Source organism: Podarcis gaigeae, assembly GCF_964106915.1.
Source record: "Podarcis gaigeae genome assembly, chromosome: 3".
In the NCBI taxonomy this organism is placed as follows: Eukaryota; Metazoa; Chordata; class Lepidosauria; order Squamata; family Lacertidae; genus Podarcis; species Podarcis gaigeae.
In genome coordinates this window covers 58,714,055-58,739,499 of record NC_139680.1, presented here as the reverse complement: position 1 = coordinate 58,739,499, position 25,445 = coordinate 58,714,055, and the positions used below count along the sequence as shown (strand labels likewise).

The 25,445-nt window shown below is 38.7% G+C and overlaps 2 protein-coding genes across 11 annotated transcripts in view; one reads left to right on the top strand and one right to left on the bottom strand.

Moving 5' to 3' along the window:
* AKAP7 (A-kinase anchoring protein 7) overlaps window positions 1–25,445 on the bottom strand; it is an 80,698-nt gene that overhangs the window by 22,385 nt on the left and 32,868 nt on the right. For 3 of the 5 annotated variants that reach the window (XM_083731404.1, XM_083731405.1, XM_083731408.1), the window contains exons 6-7: window positions 19,988–20,100; window positions 10,301–10,448 (exon numbers count right to left, since the gene is read on the bottom strand). In XM_083731404.1, the coding sequence (XP_083587530.1) occupies window positions 10,301–10,448; window positions 19,988–20,100 (261 nt within the window). Of the gene's footprint in view, window positions 1–9,028; window positions 9,358–10,300; window positions 10,449–19,987; window positions 20,101–25,445 lie in introns of those variants that run through there. The other 2 variants (XM_083731406.1, XM_083731407.1) reach the window with 2 other exon arrangements.
* Window positions 12,376–18,900, top strand: MSH5 (mutS homolog 5). 6 transcript variants are annotated; one of them, XM_083731179.1, is made up of 4 exons: window positions 12,376–12,734; window positions 14,187–14,235; window positions 14,846–14,919; window positions 15,821–18,900. In XM_083731179.1, exon 4 carries the CDS (start codon window positions 15,849–15,851, stop codon window positions 18,312–18,314), a length of 2,466 nt encoding a protein of 821 aa, XP_083587305.1. In that variant the 5' UTR covers window positions 12,376–12,734; window positions 14,187–14,235; window positions 14,846–14,919; window positions 15,821–15,848; the 3' UTR covers window positions 18,315–18,900. The 6 variants fall into 6 exon arrangements, with proteins under 6 accessions (XP_083587305.1, XP_083587303.1, XP_083587304.1 ...); XM_083731177.1 differs by lacking the exon at window positions 14,846–14,919 and adding an exon at window positions 14,691–14,712; XM_083731181.1 differs by lacking the exon at window positions 12,376–12,734 and adding an exon at window positions 13,076–13,258.

The window sequence follows — 25,445 nt, the reverse complement described above, 5'->3', positions numbered from 1 at the left end:
GAACAAAACCCCATTTCACAATATTTCTCAGAAGAATACACTACAATTCTCAAACTATTTCAGCTACATGTAACAGGTTTCAGAGTTCAGCCACATTTTGATGTGTAAATACAGACCCCAAAGCACCAGACTTAACAGCTTTATGGCACTTCATAGCTCTCAGTTTTTATTTTCAAACAAAAAATGTGCAGGCTGAAATTCCCTGACTAATATGCCTATCTTTATCAGATGCATGCCTGCTTATCACATATAAAAACACAAAACCTGAAAAACATATTTAAAATTGGGCCTGAATGCTTTCTGAACCCAACACTGAAATACTGAGAGCAATTTCTCATAGGCAGAATGGTGTGCCCAAGCTGTTAAAAGAAAATCTTTTATAAGTACATTAGTTAAATCAAACCAGCTTCAAAGACAGCTTTATCTTAGTGCTTGGAAACCAGACAGTTCCACAGTCACACACTATTTTGAATCTATTTCAGGTTTTAACCTATATATTTCAGCATATTTTAACAGCTTGGCACAGTTACTATTTCTTTGTTCCGAGAAGTAAGCTTTTAATACCTCCATCATTCAGTGCTTCTCATTCTCAATTTAAAATAAAACCACAGGGAAAAGGGAACATCTCAGGAGGAAATTGCACTGGAAATTATTCCCGTGTCTTCATAGTGATTTATTACACTGTATAGCTTGTACTTGTCTCCATTATGTATTAGTCAGTATGTCAATAACAAATTAATACAAGATTTCAAAATGGTTTAATTATTATTAAGTATCCCATCTGAAACATTGTAATAGTAAATTAGCCAGGCACACATAATGTTTAAGTCAACACACAGTAACAATTGATCTGAAAGGTTATAGAAATGCCTAAACTAAAGGAAAAAGTTGTTAGAAGGTCATAGCAAGCAGTCAATTACATTTGTTTATTTCAATTTCAAGCCTGTTCTTCATGAAATTAATGATATCAAGGTAATCTGCAGTACAAAATATGACAAAAAATCATATATACAGTATTCCAAATGAAGTCACAACATAGAGTTGTGTAACAGCATTCTGAAAGAATGCAAGACATACAAAATATACAATTAACTCAACCTGCACTATTTTGATTAATAATAGTTATAGAAATATAGGAAGCTACCTTATACTGAGTCAGAACATGGGCTCATCTAGCTCAGTTCCATCTATGTTGATTGGCAATGGCTGTCTAGGGTTTCATACTGAGGTTTTCCCCCAGCCCTACTTGGAGATGCCGGGGATGGAACCTGGAACCTTTTGCATACAAAGCAGATGCTCTAACCACTCAGCTAGAGCCTTTCCAGAAAGAGATGCTATTATGAAGCACTTAGTATTGTGTCTTCTCAAATCCATACTGTGATATCACAGTTCACATAATAAATAGAATATAAAGAACCTTTGCCCTCAAGCTTAACAGCAGCTGGTAAAGCTGCACAACTGCTAGAATTATTTACAGAGGGGAAACATTCAGTTTCTCAGAAGCAAGGCTCGCTTGAACCTTAACAGCAGCCATGGCTTAGCCACACATTCACCCATTTTGAAAAATAGGAAAGCACTGTTTTGCTAACATGGCAACACTCCTGTCATTTCAGCAGCATTTTGTTCTTCCAGTCCTGTTAAATAGGTTGACTAGGTTTTTTTCCTTTTACTTATTAATCTTACATAGTGCAACTGAAGAAAATATTCACATACTTTAGGGATAAATTTCATGTTAGGTGCAAGTGCATGTGGTTTAATAACACAGTGCCTCCCCCCCCCCCCCTTTTAAAGCCACTTACTGAGTAGTACTAGAGAAGTAACAGGAAGGGTGATTAACCCTTTACCTTAATGCTTCTATACATTCTCCCTCAGAGAGTTTCAAATATGTAAAAACACATGAGTGAGGAAGTCGTAGGTATGCAAAAACTTAAGCATGCATGAAGGTACAGCTCCAGCATTTCACAGAGTGAGGCAAGCACCTCGCATGGTGGATGCTGAGGGGGGGCAGCAGCCACCTTCAGCTATAATCCACCCATTCTTCTCTGTTGCCACATGTTCTCTCCTGTCCTCCTAATCTGGCCTGAAGCTTCAGTTGTGATAAGGATCCTATCCTGTCACCAGTTTTGAAGGAAGTTTTAACTACAGTCCAGTCAGCTTTTGTATGTGGGAGGTGCCACCTTGTCTGCCTCAGGCAGCAAAATGTCTTGGGCTGGCCCTGCATGTATATGCATACACAGTTGAGCTAAGAGGAAGGCATGCTTGGCAAATCCACACCGTGATCAACTCCCGCCCAGGAACCAATGTCCCCACAGTGGAAGGACGTGTGGGTCCAGAATTGGCCTCCACAGTCACTTATGGATTCATTGTCAAAACAGTGTTTATGGAAGACAATCTTACTCGGCTATGAGTGATCACCGAAGAAGAAGACGACGACGACGACACAGTTGCACACACCTGCTGCTTCCCAATCACTTCCGCTTGAAAAGGCTTTTCAAGAAACAAGTTACAGTTGCACATATATGCATATAATATGCAGATATGATGACTGGAATTATGAAGCCTGGTGAGAAGCATGGTTTGATAGGAGCATGACAAGTAGTGTTATTTTTCACAAAGCTCCCGTCAGAATCATGTCACCTCCGAGACCCACAGGCTCAAATCTCAGCATCTCTAGCCAAAGGGTATCAGTGAACAAGCTTAAAAAAAGATGAGAGGTCTCTAACAGCCACTTTCAGACTAGCATGGGTAGAGAAGTGATCTCCTCATTATAAGCAGTTTCATGCATTCACTTAAATGTTGCCATTATTTTTAAATTTTATTTTGAATATATTAAAATGATATTCACTGCATAAAAGTCTTACACTTTATTCTGTTCTTGAATGCTTATACCTTTACAAGGGACGTAGGGATGTACGGTGGGGGGAATTCAAAGTCCAGAATATGCTAGGCTTGCCACGTTTGGCCCAGGCCTAGAGAAGCATGATAATATGCTGCAGCTGCTGTTTCAGTATCTGACCAGCCATTTCCCACCAACCCGTACTTCTGCCTGCTGTGGCAAGCACATCTCTTGCTGCACTTCACAGAAAATACATTTATTCTGCATACCTTCTAACTTCCCAGAGCTCTTACATACAGCTATATGCATAGTCAATGGGTCTGAATTTGGCAACCATTAACCATACAGCATGGATTCTAAGCATTACATTATTTTATGATGAATTTGGTAATTTGCAATGGGTTTATATTACATATAACACACATATCAGATAGGTAAGTTTTTATTCATGGCTGAACTTACTCTGATTCTGTTATATTGTTTTTGTTTCCGAATGTTATTGTATTTTATGGCTAGTTTTAGTTGTTGTAAGCTGCCCGGAATTGTGTATAGACATCAAAAGTGTGAGATGTAAGTTTTCATAGAAATGGTGTGTGTGTTCCCTTCTACATGGGAATATTAATTACCTGCAAAATCCAGAAACAATAACGCTAATGCTTGTTGTTGTTTAGTCATTTAGTCGTGTCCGACTCTTCATGGACCAGAGCACGCCAGGCACTCCTGTCTTCCACTGCCTCCTGCAGTTTGGTCAAAAATGCTAATGCTATTCTATCATAATTACTAACAGAAAAGCTCAGTATGGTCTCATAGTGAGTAGGAGAAATGGAGGTTGTTGCTTAACCTTCAATCTTTATGATTTTTTATCACATTAAAACAGTGGTTCATAGCACTAAAGCAGACAATAATTTTTTTTTTTTTAAAGTCTCAATTGTCTTCATGTCAAAATTCTAATATTCTCATATTTGAAGTTTTGGTAACATTTGCAAAGAAATTCCAGTATTTGACATTAATTGACATTTGGTAGCTGATGGCATTTAATAGTTGATGTGAAAGTTATTAAATATTTGACAGTCGATACATAGGGCTCCATAGTAGGCACATGCATTTTGCATTTAGTAATTTTTGTTAAAACAATATGTTAGATCCAGATATCTCCTTCATGAATGGAAAGGTCTCCTCTGTTCATGGGCTGGACTCTGATCCAGTTGAGGCTCCTGTCCTGCTACCTGTAAGTTACTGTGGACAGTAACTTAGGGGCTGAGGGGGCTGCTAGTTTATGGCAATTTCCCCCTCCAGTGTCCCAGGGGCCCTCACAACGTCCCAAGCAAGTTTTCAGGAGACATACAGGGCTGCAGAGGAACTATAGCATCTTATTAGCAGGGGTCTACCCGATACAAGTCTGGATCCAACCTATTTTTAAGAAATATATTATTAAAAAGATGGTAAAACCAGGGAAGCAAACTGGAATTTTGTTCCCATTTTCTACCACACACAGTATCTTAACAAGAGAAGCTAGACATTCCTCATACTGAATAATGAAGATGATGAATTATTTTATTTTTAGAAATATTTTCTGGAATCTTGCATGTTGCTTCTCAACTGAAACAAAGACAAGTTTACAGAGCCAATGGAAAAATCTCTAACCTGTGGGTATAGGGTGGTATATGAATTAATTAAATAAAAATAGTAATAATAATAATTGGGACAGTGTGTAGTGGAATTTCAAATCTTGTGCTCAGTTGGAGATGCTCAATTATAATGGTTTTTTTACAACCACACCCCTCCAAAAAAATTCTCATCCTCAATATATATACTAAGCTTTAAAGACAAAGGCAGTTTGGATTTAGAAGCAGCAAAAGGAACTTTTCCTGCTGTTCTATATTGTTGCCTAGATGCTGTTTTAATAGCAATGCTCACATTATTTCTGAAGTACTGACCTGTTCAACAGTGTATCTTATTTTAGAATACCTCAGAGGGCTGCAATGGCCATCAGAGCAGAATCTCTGCGCAATCATGCAGCATTCTCTGTAATCTCTGGAGACTTTGGATAGCCATCAGATGTTGAAGAAAGAAAAGGGCCATTCTGGCATTTTAACAGAAAAGAAAATGGCTTTTTCCTATACTTATTCTTATTTATCTTATATTGCCATTATCCAGGCAAGACAGTGATAGTCTGGGGGGTTTTAAGAAAGCTTATTTGAGATAAAAGTGTGTGATTTGCTTGGATGGTGTTGCATTCCCCTTAAAAAAGCACGTACTGGTTATTGCCTGGGCCTTCTCATATGATCCTTTCTGGCACTCAGGTACCGTATTTTTCCATGTATAAGACTAGGTTTCCCCCCCCTAAAAAATAATGTCCAAAGTTTGGGGGACCATCTTCCCCCATTTTATTAAATTGGAGTCCCCCAAAATAGGGGTTGTCTTATACATGGGGGTGTCTTATAGACCGAAAAATACGATAATTAATGTAGGCCATGATTTGAGCCCTCAAACCAGCAGAAGCATAGCTGTAAAGTGGAAGGTCTTCTTTGTCATGATGCCCAGCAGCTGAACTCGACCTTAGGATATTTATTCAGCCTCCTCACAGTTGGCGTTCAGATGTCAGGTAAAAACTATATTGTTCTGGTATTGTACTGCGCATTTCATTTTGCCTTTTGATTTTCTAAAATCTCTGTAAGCTGCCTTGGAAGCCATTTGGCTACAAAAGGCAAGGCTGAAATAATTTAATTAATAAATATGGAAGGCACTGGAAATGTTTGTATATAGTGGACTATAAAACACTTTGATGATTATTATTTTTTTACAATCAAGCAGTATATACATTCTATGAAATAAATGAAATTAAAATAAGTGAGAGCTAAACACCGGAGTAGGTGGCTCAGGTCATATGAACAGTCTCCCCATGTATTGTTCTGAGGGGTTCTGACTCTCCAAAGCAGATGTGGGGGAAGCACAGGGGGGAGTGGGAAGACCACCACTGTAGTAGCAGGAGTCTGTGTGCTGGCTTCCAGCAACACACTAGGTGACTTGAATTTGGCCATTTGTATACTTAAGCCTGCCTATTTTCATTATGCTAACAATTTCTTCATTGAGTCCAGTTCCTAGCATGGCATTGTTGAAAAGGTGCAATGCAGTCTACGGCTCATAAAACATTTCCATGGTAGCTGTAATAAGAAATCATGTGCCCACACCACTAGGTTCCTAGGACAGGGGCACCTTCTTCAGCCCAAGAAGAATATTCCCTTGTAGACAGCCTGTGATAGTGGTGGGGAATGTGGCAGTGATGGGCAGTCAGAGGCACAAGTGTGCAGGGCAAGTGAGATGACTATTATTTTTGCACAGGCCTCCTTCCAACCACATAAAAGTCAGAGGTTTTTACCCAAATATCTCTCCTGCTAGGCAAGCAGGGGGCATTAGCACTGTTCAAGGACCAATTTGAGCAAGGCAAAAGCACTCACGGAACAGCTGATAGTTGCATCAAGCACCTGTTCCAAAACACTATCTATCTTTCTATGTATGTATGTACTAATAGCCATCATTAAGAAGGGGAGTTAAAACAAACCTGTTTAGAGCTGTAAATAGTAACTGAGCCCTTTACAGATGTTTTATTTTTGCACCGTATCTTCCTGAGGTATCAAAATAATGAAGCTTCTAATTAGGGAGTGCGAAACAAATATTGCTGTCACGTCTTTTCAGATCTTTTTCTTTCATATTCAATTCTCTATAAATATACTAGAGTGGCACTTTTTGGTTTAAAAATAAAAGCGCTCATGAGCAATACCTATGATTTTTTAACAAAGAAACGGAGGACCAATTTGGAAAGCCATTGTGTGCAGTCCTGTGAAAAATACAGGACAGCTTAATGAGAATTTAGTCAGAAGTTACAATGGTAAGAATGTCCTGGCTCACTTTGAAACCTTATGCCTTTTCTTTGCTGCTCTGGATCCTTCAGTTTCTCACACATTTATTTATCAGCTGCTGAATGTGAAAACATGATCTGACCTTAAAATGTTTTCCTTGAAACATGTGGAAGTCTTAGCACTTCCCCTATCTGCCCACTCTGATCTCACGCACTCGGCTGACTTCATTTCCAGCATAGCCTTTTCCCCATCAGTCTCATCAGGACTGATATCGCTGGCAGTGAAGAACAAAAGGTATAAATGAAATCATGAAAGATTTAAAGCACCATCTCTTTCTACAGAAGAAGCAACTTTCAACTGTATTTCACATAAACCACTGAAAGACAGTGACATTGCCTGGTTTACACATGCAGAATGAGGTGGTAGAATTTGAGGTGCTAAGGGTGGACAGTACCTACATGAGATTGCAGAGAATCGCATCACATTTTTTTAATACTCTTCCACAAAAAAACTTATGGGGAGGCATCCTGCTGATGCTAGGGTGAAAGATTCTAGGTCACCTCTTTTCCTGCTCTGCTAGTTTCTACTTGCATTGAGTTTTCCTTGCTTTCTTTTTAACAGAGAGAGAACTTAAAATTTGAATTGCATCCTGCACTCTGAAGCAGCACAGTGAATTTTTCTACATCAGGTCTTGACAACTTAATTCCTGTCTCACTGTACTGCAAGATAAAATAGGCCATCACTATCTATGGAGCAACATGACCAAGGCTCTGCCCTGCTGCCCCAGAACTGTACTCTTAGAAATAAGGCAGCTTTCTTTCCTATAGTGGGGGAACTTGAATAGAATAAGAATAGAATAAAACATGAGCAATTGTTCTGACAGTAAACGCACAATGAGCAAATGCAGCATAGATGACACAGGAATAGACACACATACATGCTGCAGGAAACAGGAACTTACTAAATAAGGATTGATGCAGTACTGCTGAGGCTGGGAATGAACAGGAATAAACTAATTAAAGGCCCATAGAGGCCCCATTACCTTTTGCTTTTTCAAACAAACATGAAAACTGAGGATGCAAATGCATTTCAAAATTGGCATTAAGCACGATAAAAAAAAAATAAAAATAGAAGGCCACGTGGAAAAACTGATTGCAATTGTTTAGCCATGTTATATTTGACAGTTATTTTTACTCAGAGCCCAAAATATAAATTGCAAGAATAAACATTAGTAATAATCTCTGCTGCATGCTCCAAAGCAGAATAAAAGCCAAAATCAAATGACACAGTGGTGAGAAGTGAACCTGAACAACATACTGAACTTGCTTTGAACTGTTTCATTAGCAAAAAAATATTACGGTATCTTTCTAGTATATATAAACTCACTTCCAAGAGCACCTTTCCCTTGCTAATAAAATGCCTCTTTATGCCGTAATACCTTAAGAAAATGTTATAGACTATCAACATAAAATTCAATAAAGGATATTGATTTTACTCAGGCTAAAAATGTAATGTATTGGATTGCATCCAATAATGCCCTTCTGCAAACAGAACAAATGTTTCCATGTACAGAAAATCTCACTGAGGCTCTGCTAACAGAAGATGGGGATAAGAGAGCTTTGCCACTTCATCCTTTCCCCTGTAGTTCCTTACGCCACCTTCCAACTGCTGTGGATAATCTAGGTTTATGGGGTTACAAGAGGGCTGCAGGTAGAAGAAGAAATCAACAGGAATCATTTCTCCTTGCCTTCCATTAGTGGAGGCTTCTAACTGGAGTCAACACGCTACTTCTAGCACACCTGTATGTATTTATTTTAATTAAAAAATATCTACACTACTTTTCGTTTGGAGTAACAGTGAAGCACTTCACAATGCAAAGTTACAAAGTTACAAACCAGCATTATCAGTAAAAATGTCATAAGGACCAAATCATCTGGGGTGTGTCAGGGGCACCCAGGGTAAAGAGTATAGTTCTTTTCACTGTTGAGGAAAGCGCCCCATTGAAATAAGCTGATGGAGAAAGGTCCTGTAGGCTAACCAAAAGGTATTTTCGCCATCACAATACAAGTCTTTGGTTACTGAGTAATATGTGGTATGTAGTTATTTAATAATAAAAGCCACTGCTTTTATACATTTCTATAGCAAATGAAAACTTTACTCTGCTTTAGTCCTCTGTATGCTGCAGTAATTATAAGGGTTGTAAGTTGATTAATTATGCTTTAGTCACCTGGCTTTCTACAAATAAAGAAATATATTGATTAAAGCCTTTTTAGGATATTGCAGGAAGAGAATAGTTTCACCTGTGTGATAAATTAATAATAAACAAATGGCATTCAACTGTTGAAAATAAATTTATTTAATTTGCATCTCACTTCAATATCCCCCCAAATCAGTTCCTCCTCTGTCTCCTATTCTGGTGGTCCTCTCTGTCCTTCACTGTTGCTCCCTAGCAGCTGTTTGGTATTCCTACTACTACTACTTCTGTCAAAGCTGTTGCTTTTGCTCTGGGTACAGAGCTGCTTCTGTTCCCTCTTAATGTGGCACAGTTAGACACAGTATTATCCACTGGCAGCTTTTTCTTTTTCTTTTTGCATTTCCTTTGGCAGTTGTCCTTAAGGAAATGTCCTCACGTCTTTCACACACAGCAACAAGCTTGACCTGCTGTCAATACAGTACGTTAAAAATAAATAGATTTCATTACCTTTTAAAAAAAACCAACAGTGCTGCTTTGTAAGCGGTAGGAGGCACTTGGAACCAGATCTGGCATTTAAAAAGAAAGGAAGCTCAGATCACGACCCCCTGTCCACCTCCAAAACCCCTTCCCTAAGTGCCGGTTTCATGAATTTTACTGGATGAACAGGGGAAAGGGGCACAATCCCAAGCAGCTGGCTGTCTGGTATGGAAGAGGACACTAGGCCACCCTAAAGAAAGGCCATCTCTGCTAAAATCCAAATGGCCTTTAAAAATGAAACTTATTAGTATTGTGGAAGATCCAGACTTAAATGAATTATTGACGCTGAACACTGTTTGCTTCAGCTGGCTCTAGTTCTCATTGTTAGAAAGCTAGAGTAGTTTCACATGGAAAGGAAAAATATAAGCTGGCTTCCCATTCGTAAGTCATTTTTAAGTGTGCTGTTTTTCCATGTACACACAATGGGGTGGGATACAGGAACCTCCTGCATGCAACTTTCCCTCAGTCACAGCCTCTCCTATTAATCCAGGAGGGGGAAAGCAATTTTAATGTTAATGGAAAGCTTTAATTTTTTAAAATCCATCAATCAAGTTGCTTGAAGTTTACAGCCCTGGCAATTATAAATTCAAACAGTGCCTATTGTTTCCCATTTAATCTGACTTTTCTAAGAAGATAAATTGAGGAAGAGGCAATATTATGTGAACAAGTTTCAAAGCCTTGACCAGAAACATTATTTAAGCTGCATTCTTGGCACTGCGTTTGTGTTAAGACATCTTGAAGAACTAAGCAAAAGGTCCACACATATGCTACACTCCTTTGGTCATGAAAGAAGTAGGAGGATGAGTGAACATAACAAAAAGCCATTTCACTTACAGCTAACTCAGAAAAGCATAAGAAATATATTGCACTTACCTACTATGATAGAGGACTCACAGTGATAGTAGCCATTAGGCTGCTTCTTTTTCAACATTGAGCAAAGATCTAGACGCTTCATGGATTCATCTCCAAAATGATGGTTTTTGAAATTCTCAAATAAGGTTGGGTCAATTCTTTTCACTCCCTTAAAACAGTAAAGAAAAAATACATGATCTAACAAGGAGGCAGAAGAGTAATACAGCACCATCAATGTGCACAGCACTTTATAGACTAACTAGATTTTCATAATATTTTCCTATTGGTTCTACTGACCAAAGTTTCAACATGCTGAAATTTTGAAATAAAACTTGATAGTCTTGCTGGCTAATAATCCAGCTGATGAGTCCATTGCAGCTGCAGAAACTTGTACTATATTTAAATGCCATACCTAAAGCAGTTGCCCACTCTCCTAGCGTCTTTTTGTCTGTCAGTAGTAGAGATCTGTGAATGAAAACCTGTTACCAGCTATAGATCACTTCTGTTGGGTCAGGATGCACATCAATACAGAGAAATCCTATACTCAGTTGATTGGTACAATACATTTTGTCTGGTATAACCAGTAAATGGTATCAGCACATTAATTAAATCAGAGATTAGCATTATTGGGCACCTGTCGAGGTAAACAGCTGGCTCCTGATTATTTAATGAGTATTATTCCATTAAAATATTGGCATACCATAGGCATATAAATTTGACTTGGTCATTTAAAATAAGCAATTTTAAAGACAAGTAATAGAAAGATGCTATGGTCAGCTGTTTCAAATTTAATTTTGCGTATTGCATGGTTCCTTTATCATATCTGTTAGAATTATTCAGTGCATTATAGAATTGCCTTCTTGGAAAAGTACAGCCGTCCTCCTCATTGGTAGTCTTTAGGTATCAGCTAAATATATACTTGTTCATCTGTGTTTTGGGGAGATAAATGTTCCAGCAGTTGAAATATGTTGCTGCAGTTTTAATTTGGGTTCTGTTGAATGCAATGAGTTTTTTTTAATTGCCTTTAACGTAATAATTTTTTAATTGACTGTTTTTATTAATGCTGTACACTGCCCTGGGCTCCAGACTGGAAGGAAAAGAAATACAGAAATAGTAGTAGTAGTTTTAATAGTAATAATAATTCTGCATTTATTTTTATTCAAGTACTTTTGAAGAAGCTTTCTGAGGTAAAAACAAAGCAAGTGTGTCAGAATATATTTGGACAGACTATTTGCTCACTGTTCAAAATATTACTTTGCTTTTCCTAATTCTTGAAATGTCACTGACATCTAGTGGTAAATGATGTTAACTCCACATGAGTCATCTCTTGATAACCCCTAATGCAACACTGACTCTTATAACTCAAGTATAATTTGCAGAAGTTAGTTAAATATCTGCAGGATCAATACAATACAATGATTTAAAAAACCTTGCTGATTTAAAGCTATGTCATACTGGCTCAAGCTCTTCAAAGCCAGAAAACTGAAAAATAATGCTAATGCCTTATCAGACAGGCCCTGTGATCCATATTGATGTTGTGTAATGTCACAAATTATGCTTCCTCAAAATGTGTGTTCATGTGTGGTTGTGAGATGTGTGCATGCAGTTGAGGGTGTGCAGTTGTGAGGTGATGCCTACAACAGTTTCTTAGAGCCAGTGTGGTGTAGTGGTTAAGAGCGGTGGACTCGTAATCTGGTGAACCGGGTTCGCTTCCCTGCTCCTCCACATGCAGCTGCTGGGTGACCTTGGGCTAGTCACACTTCTCTGAAGTCTCTCAGCCTCACTCACCTCACAGAGTGTTTGTTGTAGGGGACAAAGGGAAAGGAGAATGTTAGCCGCTTTGAGACTCCTTAAGGGGAGTGATAAAGCAGGATATCAAATCCAAACTCTTCTTCTCTTCTTAGTTTTCCAAATGTGCCCACAGGCCCCCAAAACCTAGCAACTTCTGCACCGCATTGTCATAAACTGTAATTAAACTAAATTAAATTGAATTAAATTACTAGCAGACTCCCTCCGCAAAAGCTGTGATAATCTCTACGTTTATTTTATTTCATTTATTACATTTAGATTCCACTTTCTCTCCATGGAGCTCAAGGTGGCCTACACAGTTCTGCTGCTCCCCATTTATCTTTACAGCAGCCCTTGAGGTAGGCGAGGCTGAGTTTGAGTGACTGGCCCATGGTCACCCAGCGAGCTTCATGGCTGAGTGGGGATTTTGAATTTAGTATTTAGTATTTAAATTCAAACACACCACGTATTATTTTGCCAGTAGTTACTACCATGGGTTTTAATGGGGCAGAAAAGTCTTTTGACATTTGAACTTTTGACATTCATAACTTCACCAAAGCCATGAAGACATGCCTTCCTTAACAAGCTTGAATACATGAGTAGTTTACCACACAACTGTAAAGAAATATGCCCGTATAAATACTGGAGCAAAAACTGTCACTTTGAGGTATATACTCCCAAGTATTAATCTTCAGCATTTTTTAGACAATTTTTATTGGGTTTGCAAGGTGACACATTCATAAACCTCACATATGTCATGTTTCAAACTATAAGCTCAATAGGTATCATTTTTAGAAGCTATAGAATTTTTATCTATTTAAACAATGTTTATGCCACTTAACTACAATTACCTTTAAGAAGATAATTTTGAGGCTTTTGGTGGAACCTGAACTAAAGGGGCACTGTCGTAATACAATATCCTGACAGGACAAATATCCTGTTACACAGTCTATGGGATATGGAGGAAAAACATACCAGAATTACTCCATAACTGGCAAGGGACATTTAGTTTTATATGCAGTAGTATTTTATGAGGGAAAGCGTTAAAGTATCTAACCGTCCCCCTCCCCCCACAGCAGGCTGAAATGGTATAGTCCAGAAGTGGTTATATTATGAGGGAGCTCTGGTTTCCCTCCACTTCTTTTTTTAAGCCCTTATTCAGGCATCTTTGTCTGCTTGAGGGGACATAAGGTTTGTCTGCAGTAAAGGGATATGAACCAGCTTCATAGTATCCTGTAGCCTTGTCTAATTATAATCTCTAGCCAATGTTACAATAAGAGAGCAACAGAAACATAATTATTCACAAAGCATTTTTAATTAGTTTTCAAACCAGGGTTGATGTTTTCAACTTAATAATAATAATAATTTATACCCCACTCATCTGGCTGTGTTTCCCAACAGAATATTAAAAACACGATAAAGCACCAAACATTAAAAACTTCCCTAAACAGGGCTGCCTCCAGATGTCTTCTAAAAGTCAGGTAGTTGTTTATTTCCTTGACATCTGATGGGAGGGCATTCAACAGGGCAGATGCCACAACCAAGAAGGCCTTCTGCCTGGTTCCCATGATCGTTATAAGGCCTGCCAAACCTTTGATGGGTTTTGTGGCTTTTCAAACATTACGTACAACCATAATCTGGTAAAGCAGTCAGACAACTATTTCCAAACACACGGACAAATTCATAATGAGTTTTATAGAAACTAGTACACCCAATTTGAGAATAAGACCCCAAATGGATCATGTTGATTCACTCAACGGTTGGATACTGATCTCTTATCTAACAACTATATCATATATGCTGAAACACTGAACTCAAGAGGCCTCACATGCATGTGATTTAATATTCTTCAAGCTCTCTAATTGTTCTGTGTAGAAGGCAAACTACCTTGTTCACATTTTTCATGTTATTTTGCTTGCAAAAGCCATGTTGTAAAATATTAAAGGTAAAGGTAAAGAATGAGGAATCTCCTTTTAATTATACTTTCTAGTGGTTAGTCTCATATCAAAGTCCAGCTCACTCTCCTATACATTCAAAACCACTTCTTGAACAGTTTATTAGCTACCTTCCAAAAGCATCTGATTCTACCTATTCTGTATAATCTATCTGTTTTCTCTAGACTCTTCAAATAGTGACCGTTCACAATTAGCAACTTAAGAAGAATTCAGGTAAGACTATTACGGTATGCTGACTCTAAACTTAAATGAGGCTTACATTCTTGGGATAGTGCCTAAAGCCAAAATGATGTATGGTCAAAACACACTAGGTGCAGTGGTGACTGGGATTGCAAAAGTTGTTTTTTCCTCTGGTGTCCACCCCCTTTTTATTTTATTTTATTTTCATTCCCCACCCCCAAGCATATAAAGCGGAATGTGCACAAGTTAAATGACTATAAGTTGTGAGTTACCTGTATCGTCTTCACAAAATACTAACTTACTTAATCAATCAATCAATCAATCAATCAATCAATCATAGAATCCTTCTGGTGCCTTTTGTGTCTAATAATCTTGTGGAATTTTTGAAAGTCTTTCTTTTTTCCCCGAATGTAGTTGTAACAGTTATTTTTGTTGTTAGACAACTGTTGTAACAGTTATTTTTGTTGTTGTTTGTTTTGTTTCTATAGCATATGCAGCAAAGAAAGAAAGGTAGGAAAGGGTGATGTTCCATTTCCCTCTTTCCTCGTTGCAGACTCACTCATTCACTTCCATCAACACATATGCAATACCTCTCTTCATTCATTCATTCATACCATTCTCTCTTTCATTTACAACTTTGAAGCATACCACATTGCACACGTGAGGAAATGCTCAAACACAGAAGTCCCACCTGATCTTTCTATCATACATATATATGTAAGCAGATACTTTACCTTACTAAAAAGGTAAAGGTAAAGGTACCCCTGCCCGTACGGGCCAGTCTTGACAGACTCTAGGGTTGAGCGCTCATCTCACTCTATAGGCCGGGAGCCAGCGCTGTCCGCAGACACTTCCGGGTCACGTGGCCAGCGTGACAAGCTGCATCTGGCGAGCCAGCGCAGCACATGGAACGCCGTTTACCTTCCCGCTGGTTAGCGGTCCCTATTTATCTACTTGCACCCGGGGGTGCTTTCGAACTGCTAGGTTGGCAGGCGCTGGGACCGAGCAACAGGAGCGCACCCTGCCGCGGGGATTCGAACCGCCGACCTTTCGATCGGCAAGTCCTAGGCACTGAGGCTTTTACCCACAGCGCCACCCGCGTCCCTCTTTACCTTACTACACATAGACAATAATGTTGAAAAAACATTATAGTGTGATTGAGGTACCTATTTCTGCAATTTTAAGGTGCTACTTTGTGAAATTGGCTATTAACAAAACTTGTTATTAGGGAAGGGTTCTGCAGTGGAAGAAAAAATGTGAATTTGTTTAAGGAAAGTGACACTCTTTGCTTGTCCTCAACAAGGTCATGAGTGTGGTATTGCAGTAAATGTGCATCTCAGAACTAGACACCTGCCTTAACACTGCAAACTAGATACTCCTTGCCTACCAGAAGTGAGGTCTTGGGTGATCTGCCCACTTTTTTTCTGCAACTGATTAGGAGACATATATAGTGAGAGGGGAATGCATAGAGTAAGAAAAAATATAACAAGGCCATGTAAGAAATAAGAACAGCGATATGATAGGTTTGGAGAAATAGCCAAATGGGAGGGGTAGCTTTGTGAGGAAAAGTGGGGGAGTTAAAGAATGAAACACTAAAAAGAATGTTTTGTTTACCCAGCCACATATCTTCTAGAATTCTGTTAAAAATGAGTGCTACTGCTTCTTTTGCCACCAACTGCCAGCCCCAACCATTGCCTACCATTGATCAAGAAGATGAACAAGAACAGCATGAGATCTGCATGTGTGTATTGTGGTATGGAGGAGAGCTGGGTATTGCCTACTATGACACTGGAGACTCCTCTATCTACTTTATGGCTGACACACCAGACAATGAAGACCTTAAGCTGCTCCAGAAAGTGGTTGATGAAGTACTTCCCAAATACATATTAAGTAGTGCTAAGCAAGACTATAGCATAGCCAAATTCCTGTCCAATTTAGGTAATACTATGGGAGAACATCAGGAAGGAGGAAAGCCAGAGGTTGTCCTGTATCCAAATATGGATTTTGGTTTAGAAGTAAGCAAGCAAAGGATCCTATCGAGGCAATTCCCTTTTGTCCCCTCTGACATGACAGCAACTGAGAAAATCCTCTATTTGTCGTCTATTATTCCTTTTGAGAGCCCACTCGTGGTAAGAGTGCTAGGAGGATTGTTGAAGTTTCTTGACAGGAGGAGGGTTGGAGTTGAACTGGAAGATAGTAGTGTCAATGTTCCTATCCTTGCCTTTAAAAAGTTTGTACTGACAGATATTGTACACGTGGATCAAGATGCTTACTCTGTGCTGCAGATATTTAAAAGTGAAGTGCATCCTTCTGTGTATAAACAAGCCAGTGGGAAAAAAGAAGGACTCAGCTTATATGGGATTCTGAACCACTGTAGATGCAAGTGGGGAGAGAAGTTGATGAGACTGTGGCTCATGAGACCCACGCGCAATTTGACAGAACTGAACAAACGTCTTGATGTTATCCAATTTTTCCTGTTAGCTCGGAATCATGAAATAGTTCTGACCCTACAGGAATGCCTCAAAAATATTAAAAATGTACCCCTGATTCTTAGGCGCATGGCTGTTTCTAACACTAAGGTAAGTGACTGGCAAGCACTGTACAAAACCGTTTACAGTGCTGTATGCCTCAGAGATACATGTCGATCCCTGCCCAATACCATTGAGCTCTTCCAGACTATTTCACAAGTCTTCACTGAAGATCTACACTATATTGCCAGCCTAATCAGCAAAGTGGTGGATTTTGAAGGCAGTATCTCAGCAAACCACTTCACTGTCAGACCAAATGTAGATCCCACCATTGATGAAAAGAAACGAAAGCTGATGGGGCTTTCAGCCTTCCTTACAGAGGTGGCCCGAAAAGAACTGGAGGACCTGGATAATAGGATTCCATCCTGTACCGTTATTTATATTCCCTTAATAGGATTCTTACTCTCTATTCCACGGCTGCCCACAATGGTGGAAATGAGCGACTTTGAGATTGAGGGACTAGATTTCATGTTCTTGTCAGAAGAAAAGCTTCACTACCGCAGTGCCAGGACAAAGGAACTGGATAGTTTGCTTGGTGATCTTCATTGTGAAATAAGGGATCAAGAAATACTGATCATGGACCAGCTACAGACTAAGATTTTGGAAAAGTCTGCAGTACTTAGTGATGTGATTGAATACACAGCACACTTAGATGTGCTGCTCTCTTTAGCAGTGATAGCTCGTGAGAATGGATATATCCGTCCATGCTTCTCTCACTCCCACATGATCCGTATTAAGGATGGAAGGCATCCACTGATGGAGTTATGTGCAAAGACCTTTTTCCCCAACTCAGCGGAGAGCCCTGAAACGCATGGCCGGATTAAGATCCTCACCGGACCCAATTCATCTGGAAAGAGTGTATATTTAAAGCAGGTAGGCATTATTACATTTATGGCCCTAATTGGCAGCTACGTTCCTGCTGCTGAAGCTGAGATAGGGGCAGTGGATGGAATCTACACCAGGATCCATAGCAGAGAGTCAGTATCTCTAGGACTGTCCACTTTCATGATTGATCTTAACCAAGTAGCCAAGGCAGTAAACAACGCCACTGAAAGGTCTTTGGTGCTCATTGATGAATTTGGCAAAGGCACAAACACAGTAGATGGCCTCTCTCTTCTGGCTGCTGTGCTAAGGTACTGGATTAGACAAGCAACCCAATGCCCACACATTTTTGTTGCCACTAATTTCCACAGCCTGATGCAGCTGAATCTCCTGCCTGACAGTCCTCTTCTGCAATATCTGACTATGGACACCCACCAAGATGGAGATGAACTTGTGTTTTTCTACCGGATCAAAGAAGGCATGTCTACTGTCAGCCATGCAGCTAATATTGCAGATTTGGCTGGCATGCCACCTAAACTGATTGCCCGAGGAGTAGAAGTGTCAGAGTTGCTCCGCAATGGGAAACCCATCCAACACACGGACCATTCTTCAAAGGAGAAAAAGTTGCAAAGTTGCAAATCTCTGGTAGATAAATTCCTCTCCCTGGATCTCGATAATCCTCAGCTGGATTTAAAGGCGTTTATGAGTGAAGAGGTGCTGCCCTCTTCAGCAACCATATTGCACCCTATTAAAAAGGCATAACATGTACTGAATTGCTTGTGCTTAGTTGGTTATGACAAACAAATGAAACGGGAGTCCTTGCTCAAGTTAATTCATCTATAGATGTCAAAGAAGCCTGCACAACTTGTGACCCACCAAAATGAATGCAGCCAGGTATACCAGGTGCTTGACACACTACCACAATGTAGTGGCAGAAATGCCTTGGGGAAAACAGAAGGAAAAGGGTGCTTGAAAGTGCTCATGTCCTAGGAGAGAAAACTGCTAGGGATCTTTAAACAACTCTCTGGCCTTCACTGCTTACCAGAGAAATATAGGTAATGAAGAAATTCTATAGTAACAATAAGCGATATTTGGAAAGATTATTTGAAAGAGAAGCATACATCTTCAGGTGCATAATACTAATAAATATAATAAGAATAAATTACTTTAAGTAATTGAATTGTTGATTAGGTAAAATTAAATAAGCCTATTAAAATATTATATTTGTGTTCTAAGTTCTATTCATTGTTATTGTTCAGTTTTACATAAACATTCTCTTTACCGTTTAAACAAATTATTGTTGAATAATATGGAAAAAAGAATAAATATGAACTTAAGTATGCCTTAAGTATGTTTATTATACTCTAAAAAAAACCTAAAACAGGCTACACAACCAAACAATGTTGAATTATTATAAAGGAAAGAAATTTGGCAGATTATTATCTATAGTCTCAGAACACATTCAGGAGAAATTGGTTAATATAAATCATGATAATACTTTAAATGTTTGTACACTAGACTGAGGATATATAATTTAATTGTTGCAATTCAATGTGGACATTTGCATAAAAGTTTTACTAGCATAGTAGAAGAAATAACCATTCCAGAAGGAATCAGTTTAATTAGAAACAGATTTAAAATAAAACTTCTCTAAAATGGCTTTGACCAAAACTAAGGGCTGTGTCTTATCAGAGTAAACATTAAGCTGTAATCCTCATTGAGTGTGTTTAAAAATTCCAGTTTGGTTTCCAACATGCCTCATCCTTACTTTGATCCTCTGGTTGGTGAATAAGTGGTCACAGATTTTCATTTCACATTAAGAGTTCTTGTTGCTGGATATTAGTAAATACTACCACATGCAAAGAATCTCTCTCCAGCGTTACTGACAGGGAGTGTCTTGCTTTTATATCACCCAAAGCACTGTCATTATCTTGCCCCATCGATATTCAGGGAGTTTACCACACAGCCAACCCTCTGGAACAGATTTGGGGAGGGCGTAGAGGGAGAATTCTTGCACTAATGGAACAAATGCCTTGGATACTGCCCAAAATAATATATACAGTGGTAGCTCAGTTTACGAACTTAATGCGTTCTAGAAGTCTGTTCTTACACCAAAACCATTCTTAAACCGAGGTGCGCTTTCCCTAATGAGGCCTCCTGCCGCTAGTAACCTTCCACTGTACGGATTCCGTTCTTAGACCGAAGTAAAGTTCTCAAACCGGGACACAATTTCCGGTTTTGCGGAGTTTGTAAACCAAATCGTTCTTAAACCAGACTGTTCTTAAACCAAAGTACCACTGTATTTTAAAGCATCACTACTTGACTGCTGGGTTACTGTGTTGGAAATTTGAACCTCCTTTATAGTACAATTTCTTAAAGGTCATAGCATTCCCCCACCATTTGTACAGATATTGTGATGTACAAAGTGACTGCACCTGTTTTCGTAGTTTTGGAGATTTTGACAGCTTCATGAAGGTCAAGTGAGGCTTAAAAGCTTTATCATCTCCTGTGACGATGCCCTTTTCTTTAAATAGCTTCTTCACAATATCTAGGTAGGCACAAATGGAGAAACTTTTAAAATTCCAAACATTGTGCAGACTATAAAGCTTGATAAATTTATGAACGATAAAACAAGACAGAAACGAGAACAAATGTTCAGAGTCTAATTTAAACTTACAAGCAAACCACATAATTACGCACTTGAAACTAGATACACATTTTAAAAATTGCATATTTTTTAAAAATGGAAAGAGCCAATCTGCTATGCTCATTAAATTAGCTTTGTAGCAGGTGAAAAGACCTCAAGTTGATGCTTACATGTGTTGTTTTACATCTGCCACAATTCATTTCTGCCCAAATTTGTACCACCTAAGACTAAAGTTTGCCAGGGCAACGCTGTTCTAGGCATAGCAATGTTGACTCACACTGATGTACCAGTGGAACATAACAGAACTATGTAACTGATAGCCAGTAAAACAGCATACACTGTGGCATTTAGACTAGCAGGATCAGTTGCCATGAGGTGTTGGTTTTACTGCGTTGAGTATTTTTTTTACCATATTTACTCAAGTCGAATGCGCCATCAAATCTAATGCGTATCTCAATTTTCAGAACCTTGAAACCAAAGAAGTATTAGCTGGTGAATGTAAAATGTGGCATTGCATCTAATGTGCACCTTAATTTTCGCAACATCATTTAGCCGAAAACAGTGAGCATTAAATTTGAGTACATATGGGGTTGCTGTTTCTTGTATTTTGTACTGATCTAGTGTCTTAGGCTGGTTGTATTATTATTGTGGTGTGAAGGGGCGTGTTGGTTGCTTGTTATAATTATAATTTAGTTTAAAAAGAAAAACTCAACAAAGGGCTTCTATCAGCCTGCCATAATCACCACTGGGTGGTGTTGTTGTTGTTGGGGTTTCTTTTTTTTAAAAAAAAAAAAAAAAGCTCCAAGGGTATCAGATCAATACTGGACACTTATTTTAATACCTATGAATTATTGGTATTTCCCATCAACACCTGTTGACAGACATGCACTTCTCCGTTCGAATCAATTGCTTGAAAATATTGTAAATCCATACAAACCTTCCATGCAAATAAAGCAGTGACATTCAAAGATGTTAAGAAAGCTGGATTCGGTTCTAAGCACTGCCAGTAACATGAATTTTGGCTTTCAACAAATTCATTAAAAAATTGTCCAGTAGTACCTTAGAGAACAACTAAGTTTGTTCTGGGTATAAGCAAACTTAGTTGGTCTCTAAGGTGCTACTGGACAATTTTGTAATATTTTTATTTATTTCGACTGCGTCAGACCAACACAGCTGAATCTAGAATCATGGAAGGGACCATATTGAGCCGCATGAAATGGAAGTCCATCAACCTCACAAAGAAACTTGCACAGGTACAGACTGATATCTCCTTTCTGACTAAATGCAACAACCTGGACATTATACCTAAGGGTCTTAGAATTAAGAACCCTCTACAATCCACCTATTCTACTGAATATGTAAAGAAACTATGCCACACTCTCTCCAAGAAGCTGCTCAAACATATGATCAGCGTTCGGTACTCTAAACAGAAGCAAATAAAGTTGGATTGCTCTGTCTTGGACAAGGTATCTGAAGAAGTGTGCATGGCACATGAAAGCTTATACCCAGAACAAACTTAGTTGGTCTCTAAGGGTGCTACTGGACAATTTTATCCCCCCCCCCCAAACAAATTCATGTATATGTATTCTTATGGATACTTTTTACTGCATTGCAGGGGGTTGAAAGATTACCCTAGGGGTCCCTTCCAACTCTACAATTTGTATACACATATAAAATCAACACAAGTAGTACAACATGTGCTAACTCATACTGATTTCTTTCTTATTGATCACTTTGCACGAGAGCTCCTTTACAAATGTTAAGCGAAACATGCAGTGATTGGTATTATCAGTATAATACTGATTCTGCACCATGTATATAGTTCGGAGTCTGCACAGGAATTGTTGATAAGTGCACCTACTGAAGACTGGGGCCAACATCTGGGTAAAGCTTCTGGAGTCTATCGCCATATATGGGAGCTTTCCACCTTATTAACATCTAGTCTGATGTTAATATGCCACTTTCTACCATGTGAAGCTAATTATTACCAAATGAAAAAGGGTTGTGAGATATCTTATGATACCAAAATATTTGTGCTACTGTGCTTTGTCTTGCACTTCCTGATTTTATTTTTTTTTTAAAGCAAAGAAGTCAGAAAAATAAATCTGGCTGTTATGGCCTTCTGGTACCATGTAGATCCCTAAAAGGATTAAGATGTGTGTGTTGTCAAACAAAAAGTCCTTAGAGGAACAGCTGCTGATTATTGTCCTACAAACATAGGAAAGGGTGGAGCTGGGGCACTAAACAAAAGCTTGCTCAAAGAGGAGGGGAAAGCTAAAAATAGCTTGTTATCAGAAGGTGGATTGCTGCACCAGTCTGTAAAAGTCTTTAAAATGACTGATTAGTAACCCTAAAAAAGCAGTTTGGTTGTCATTGGAAATAAACCTACTTTGAATTAGCATAAATATCTCTACATGTGAGAGTTAAAAGAACTAAAGCTCTGTTTTCCCAAATCAGCAGGGTCAATGCTTATTCTATTTTAGTGAAGAACTGTGAAAAAATCATTGCAGAGACTGAATTCTATCACATTTTTTTTAAAAAGGCAATATGGGAAGAGTGGAGTTGTTTACTTAGGGTAACAATTTTCAAATTGTGTTCTTATGTTGTTTGACAAAAAGAACAGAAAAGTTAAAGGTTTGCAGAAATATATTTCCAACCGTTTGAGTTTATCCTGAGGAAGGGGTGAAGAGTTGAGTCTTTTCTAGGTCCAAAAGGCCTGACTGGTACCTTGTACAAAGTGACAATATTTCCTTACACGTCCTCCCCACCTCCACTCCTAAATAATCTACAACATACAGGATTCAGTGGCAGATATGCATGGGTTTAATCTTTTGAAGAACCTCTGTGTAAGAACCTGAAAATAACTCAGGCAATGATCAATTTCAGAAGGACGTTTATTTTGTAAGCCTCTTCATATGAAGAAAATAAAGGTAATCATACTTATTTCAAAGATGTACATAAAGATGCATTTGATTCCCTTCATTTAAGTCTTTTCATCCTAGGGGAATAATAATAATGACAAAGCTCACATAATTGTTTTCTATTAAAGAGTTTTCATATTAAAGATAATGGGCTACATGCATGCTTCATTAACCTCTGCAGAGGCACTACTCGGATAAATTTAGTTTGTGATATTAAAAACTCATTTCAGAATAATGTTTGTAGTATCTCAAGATTGCAGCATATCAAACTTATGTTAAAAAGAAATCAGTATTTATATTAATGTTGCTACTTGAAAAATGTCAATGGAATGTGCCGTTTAGTTGTGTTTATTACCAGCTGTATTTACAGCGAAAGTAAGTCATTTGGGAATCTCCAGGATGATTAGAAAGAATATTGTTTTGTGACAATGGTACAATATTACATCTCTATTACTATGTTTGGCCTTGCTTCTGGGTGTAGATTGCTTATAGCATTAAAAGAAGAAAAAAACCATGGGAGATGTGAGTTTCCGCACTGAAGACGAGAAATATACAGAAGGCAGATTCACCAAGTGACTAAACTGCTCTAGAGGAAAGGAGTGCAGAGGTGGGCACGCCTGACTGGCATTATCCACTTAAGAAATCTATACAACCAGTGCTGCTTTCCTAGTCCCCACTTACCTGTTAGTAAGCACCACTGAACTGAACAGGACTTACTTTCCAAGTGGACACTGTGAGTATTGCATCCTGAGGAAAACCAGGTTAGCTAACCTGTGACTCTGCAGATGGACTAAAATTCCCATCATTCCTGACTACTGAGCATGCTGGCAGGGTGTGTTGGAAACTGGAGGCCAACAATAACTGCAGGACCACGGGTTAGCTGCCACCCCCACACTCAAGGAAAAAAAAGATTAAAATATGTATTTGTTTCCAACTGCCACAGCAAATGTTGACATTACATGTCCATAACTTCAATATTCAAATCTTTTCTATAGAGTTTTGCAGGGGCTACTGCATGTGGAAGGGACACGGGTGGCGCTGTGGGTAAAACCTCAGTGCCTAGGACTTGCCGATCGTATGGTCGGCGGTTTGTTTTTGTTTTTTTTATAATAATTTTTATTAAGGTTTTCCAAATTAAAACAAATCAAAACAAATTAAATCCAATCTATAAACTTTTTGCCAATAACTAGGACTTCCCCTCCCTACCCCCTCTTGTGTTCCAAATCTTCCAAATAAGCAATTAAATTCAACAAGTTCTTATCCCCAAATTACACTCTTCATCAATAACCCAATTTATCCAAATTCTCATCCCCTAAGATCGATCTATACCCTTCCACGAGTTTCCCCCTTTCAAACATAGTACAGATGGAAATAAGATAAATATGAATAATAATTTTACAGCCTTTGGATTCCAATTTTCCCTCCCCTCTTTCCCCTTTGCGTTTCACCTATCCCTCCACTTCTAATATCTTCCTGGAGTTCCCACATTACACTATGTCCCTCCGGTTCTTTGCCAGTCTTTAATTACGGATGTCCAATCGTAGAAGGAGTCTATCAAATAAGGGCCCATTTCTTCTATCCAGGTTTTTATATCCAGGAGTAAAAACTCCAATTTTGTATCCATAAGCTTGTCAAACCTGAATATCCCAAATGTTCCCCCAGTTCTGTCCAGTTCTTGTTATTTCCTTGTTCTTGTCAATCATTCTCCTCCTTTTTATTTCTCTGTTCTCCTACAGAAATGTTTCTAGTGTCTCTGCAGAGGTCTGCCACTCATGGAGCAAAGCATTGCATCATGTTCCTTTCACCCTCCAACAAATAGTTCCATTGTTTCCTGCAGTGTGTAGACCTCTGTAGACAAAATAATGTTCCATTCCTGCAGTTTCCCAGGACATTAAAAGTTCCATTCAACTGTTCAGATTTCCTGTGAAAAACACATGCAATATCCCTCGGCTCCTCTAGGTGGATTGCAGTAACAAAGTTCCCTTCCAGAATCACATCCACCAGACCAAGTAGCTTGTTGACCGATATTTAACACAGTTTGTATTCAATTTATAACAAATATAACCGGCAAAGTCCTCATAACAAAGTCTCTATTTTAATCTTCCTTTTTGACAGCTCTTTGACAGCTGTCAAAACCTCCATCACTTTTCTCCAGGCAGTTTCACGAATCGCTCCAGGGATTCCGGGGGGGTTGCTTTTTTTAAAACAATTCCACTTTTCTCCTCCAGCTCAATCTTATAATTTTCCCTCGCGAAGTTGCTGATTCGGCAAGATAAGGTTACACTCGATCTTAGTTGTCCAGTCCTTTGTTTTGGCTCTTCTACA

What these genes read in the sequence shown, in the direction of transcription:
- MSH5 (XM_083731178.1), top strand. Translation starts at nt 15,849, where the DNA reads ATGAGTGCTACTGCTTCTTTTGCCACCAACTGCCAGCCCCAACCATTG.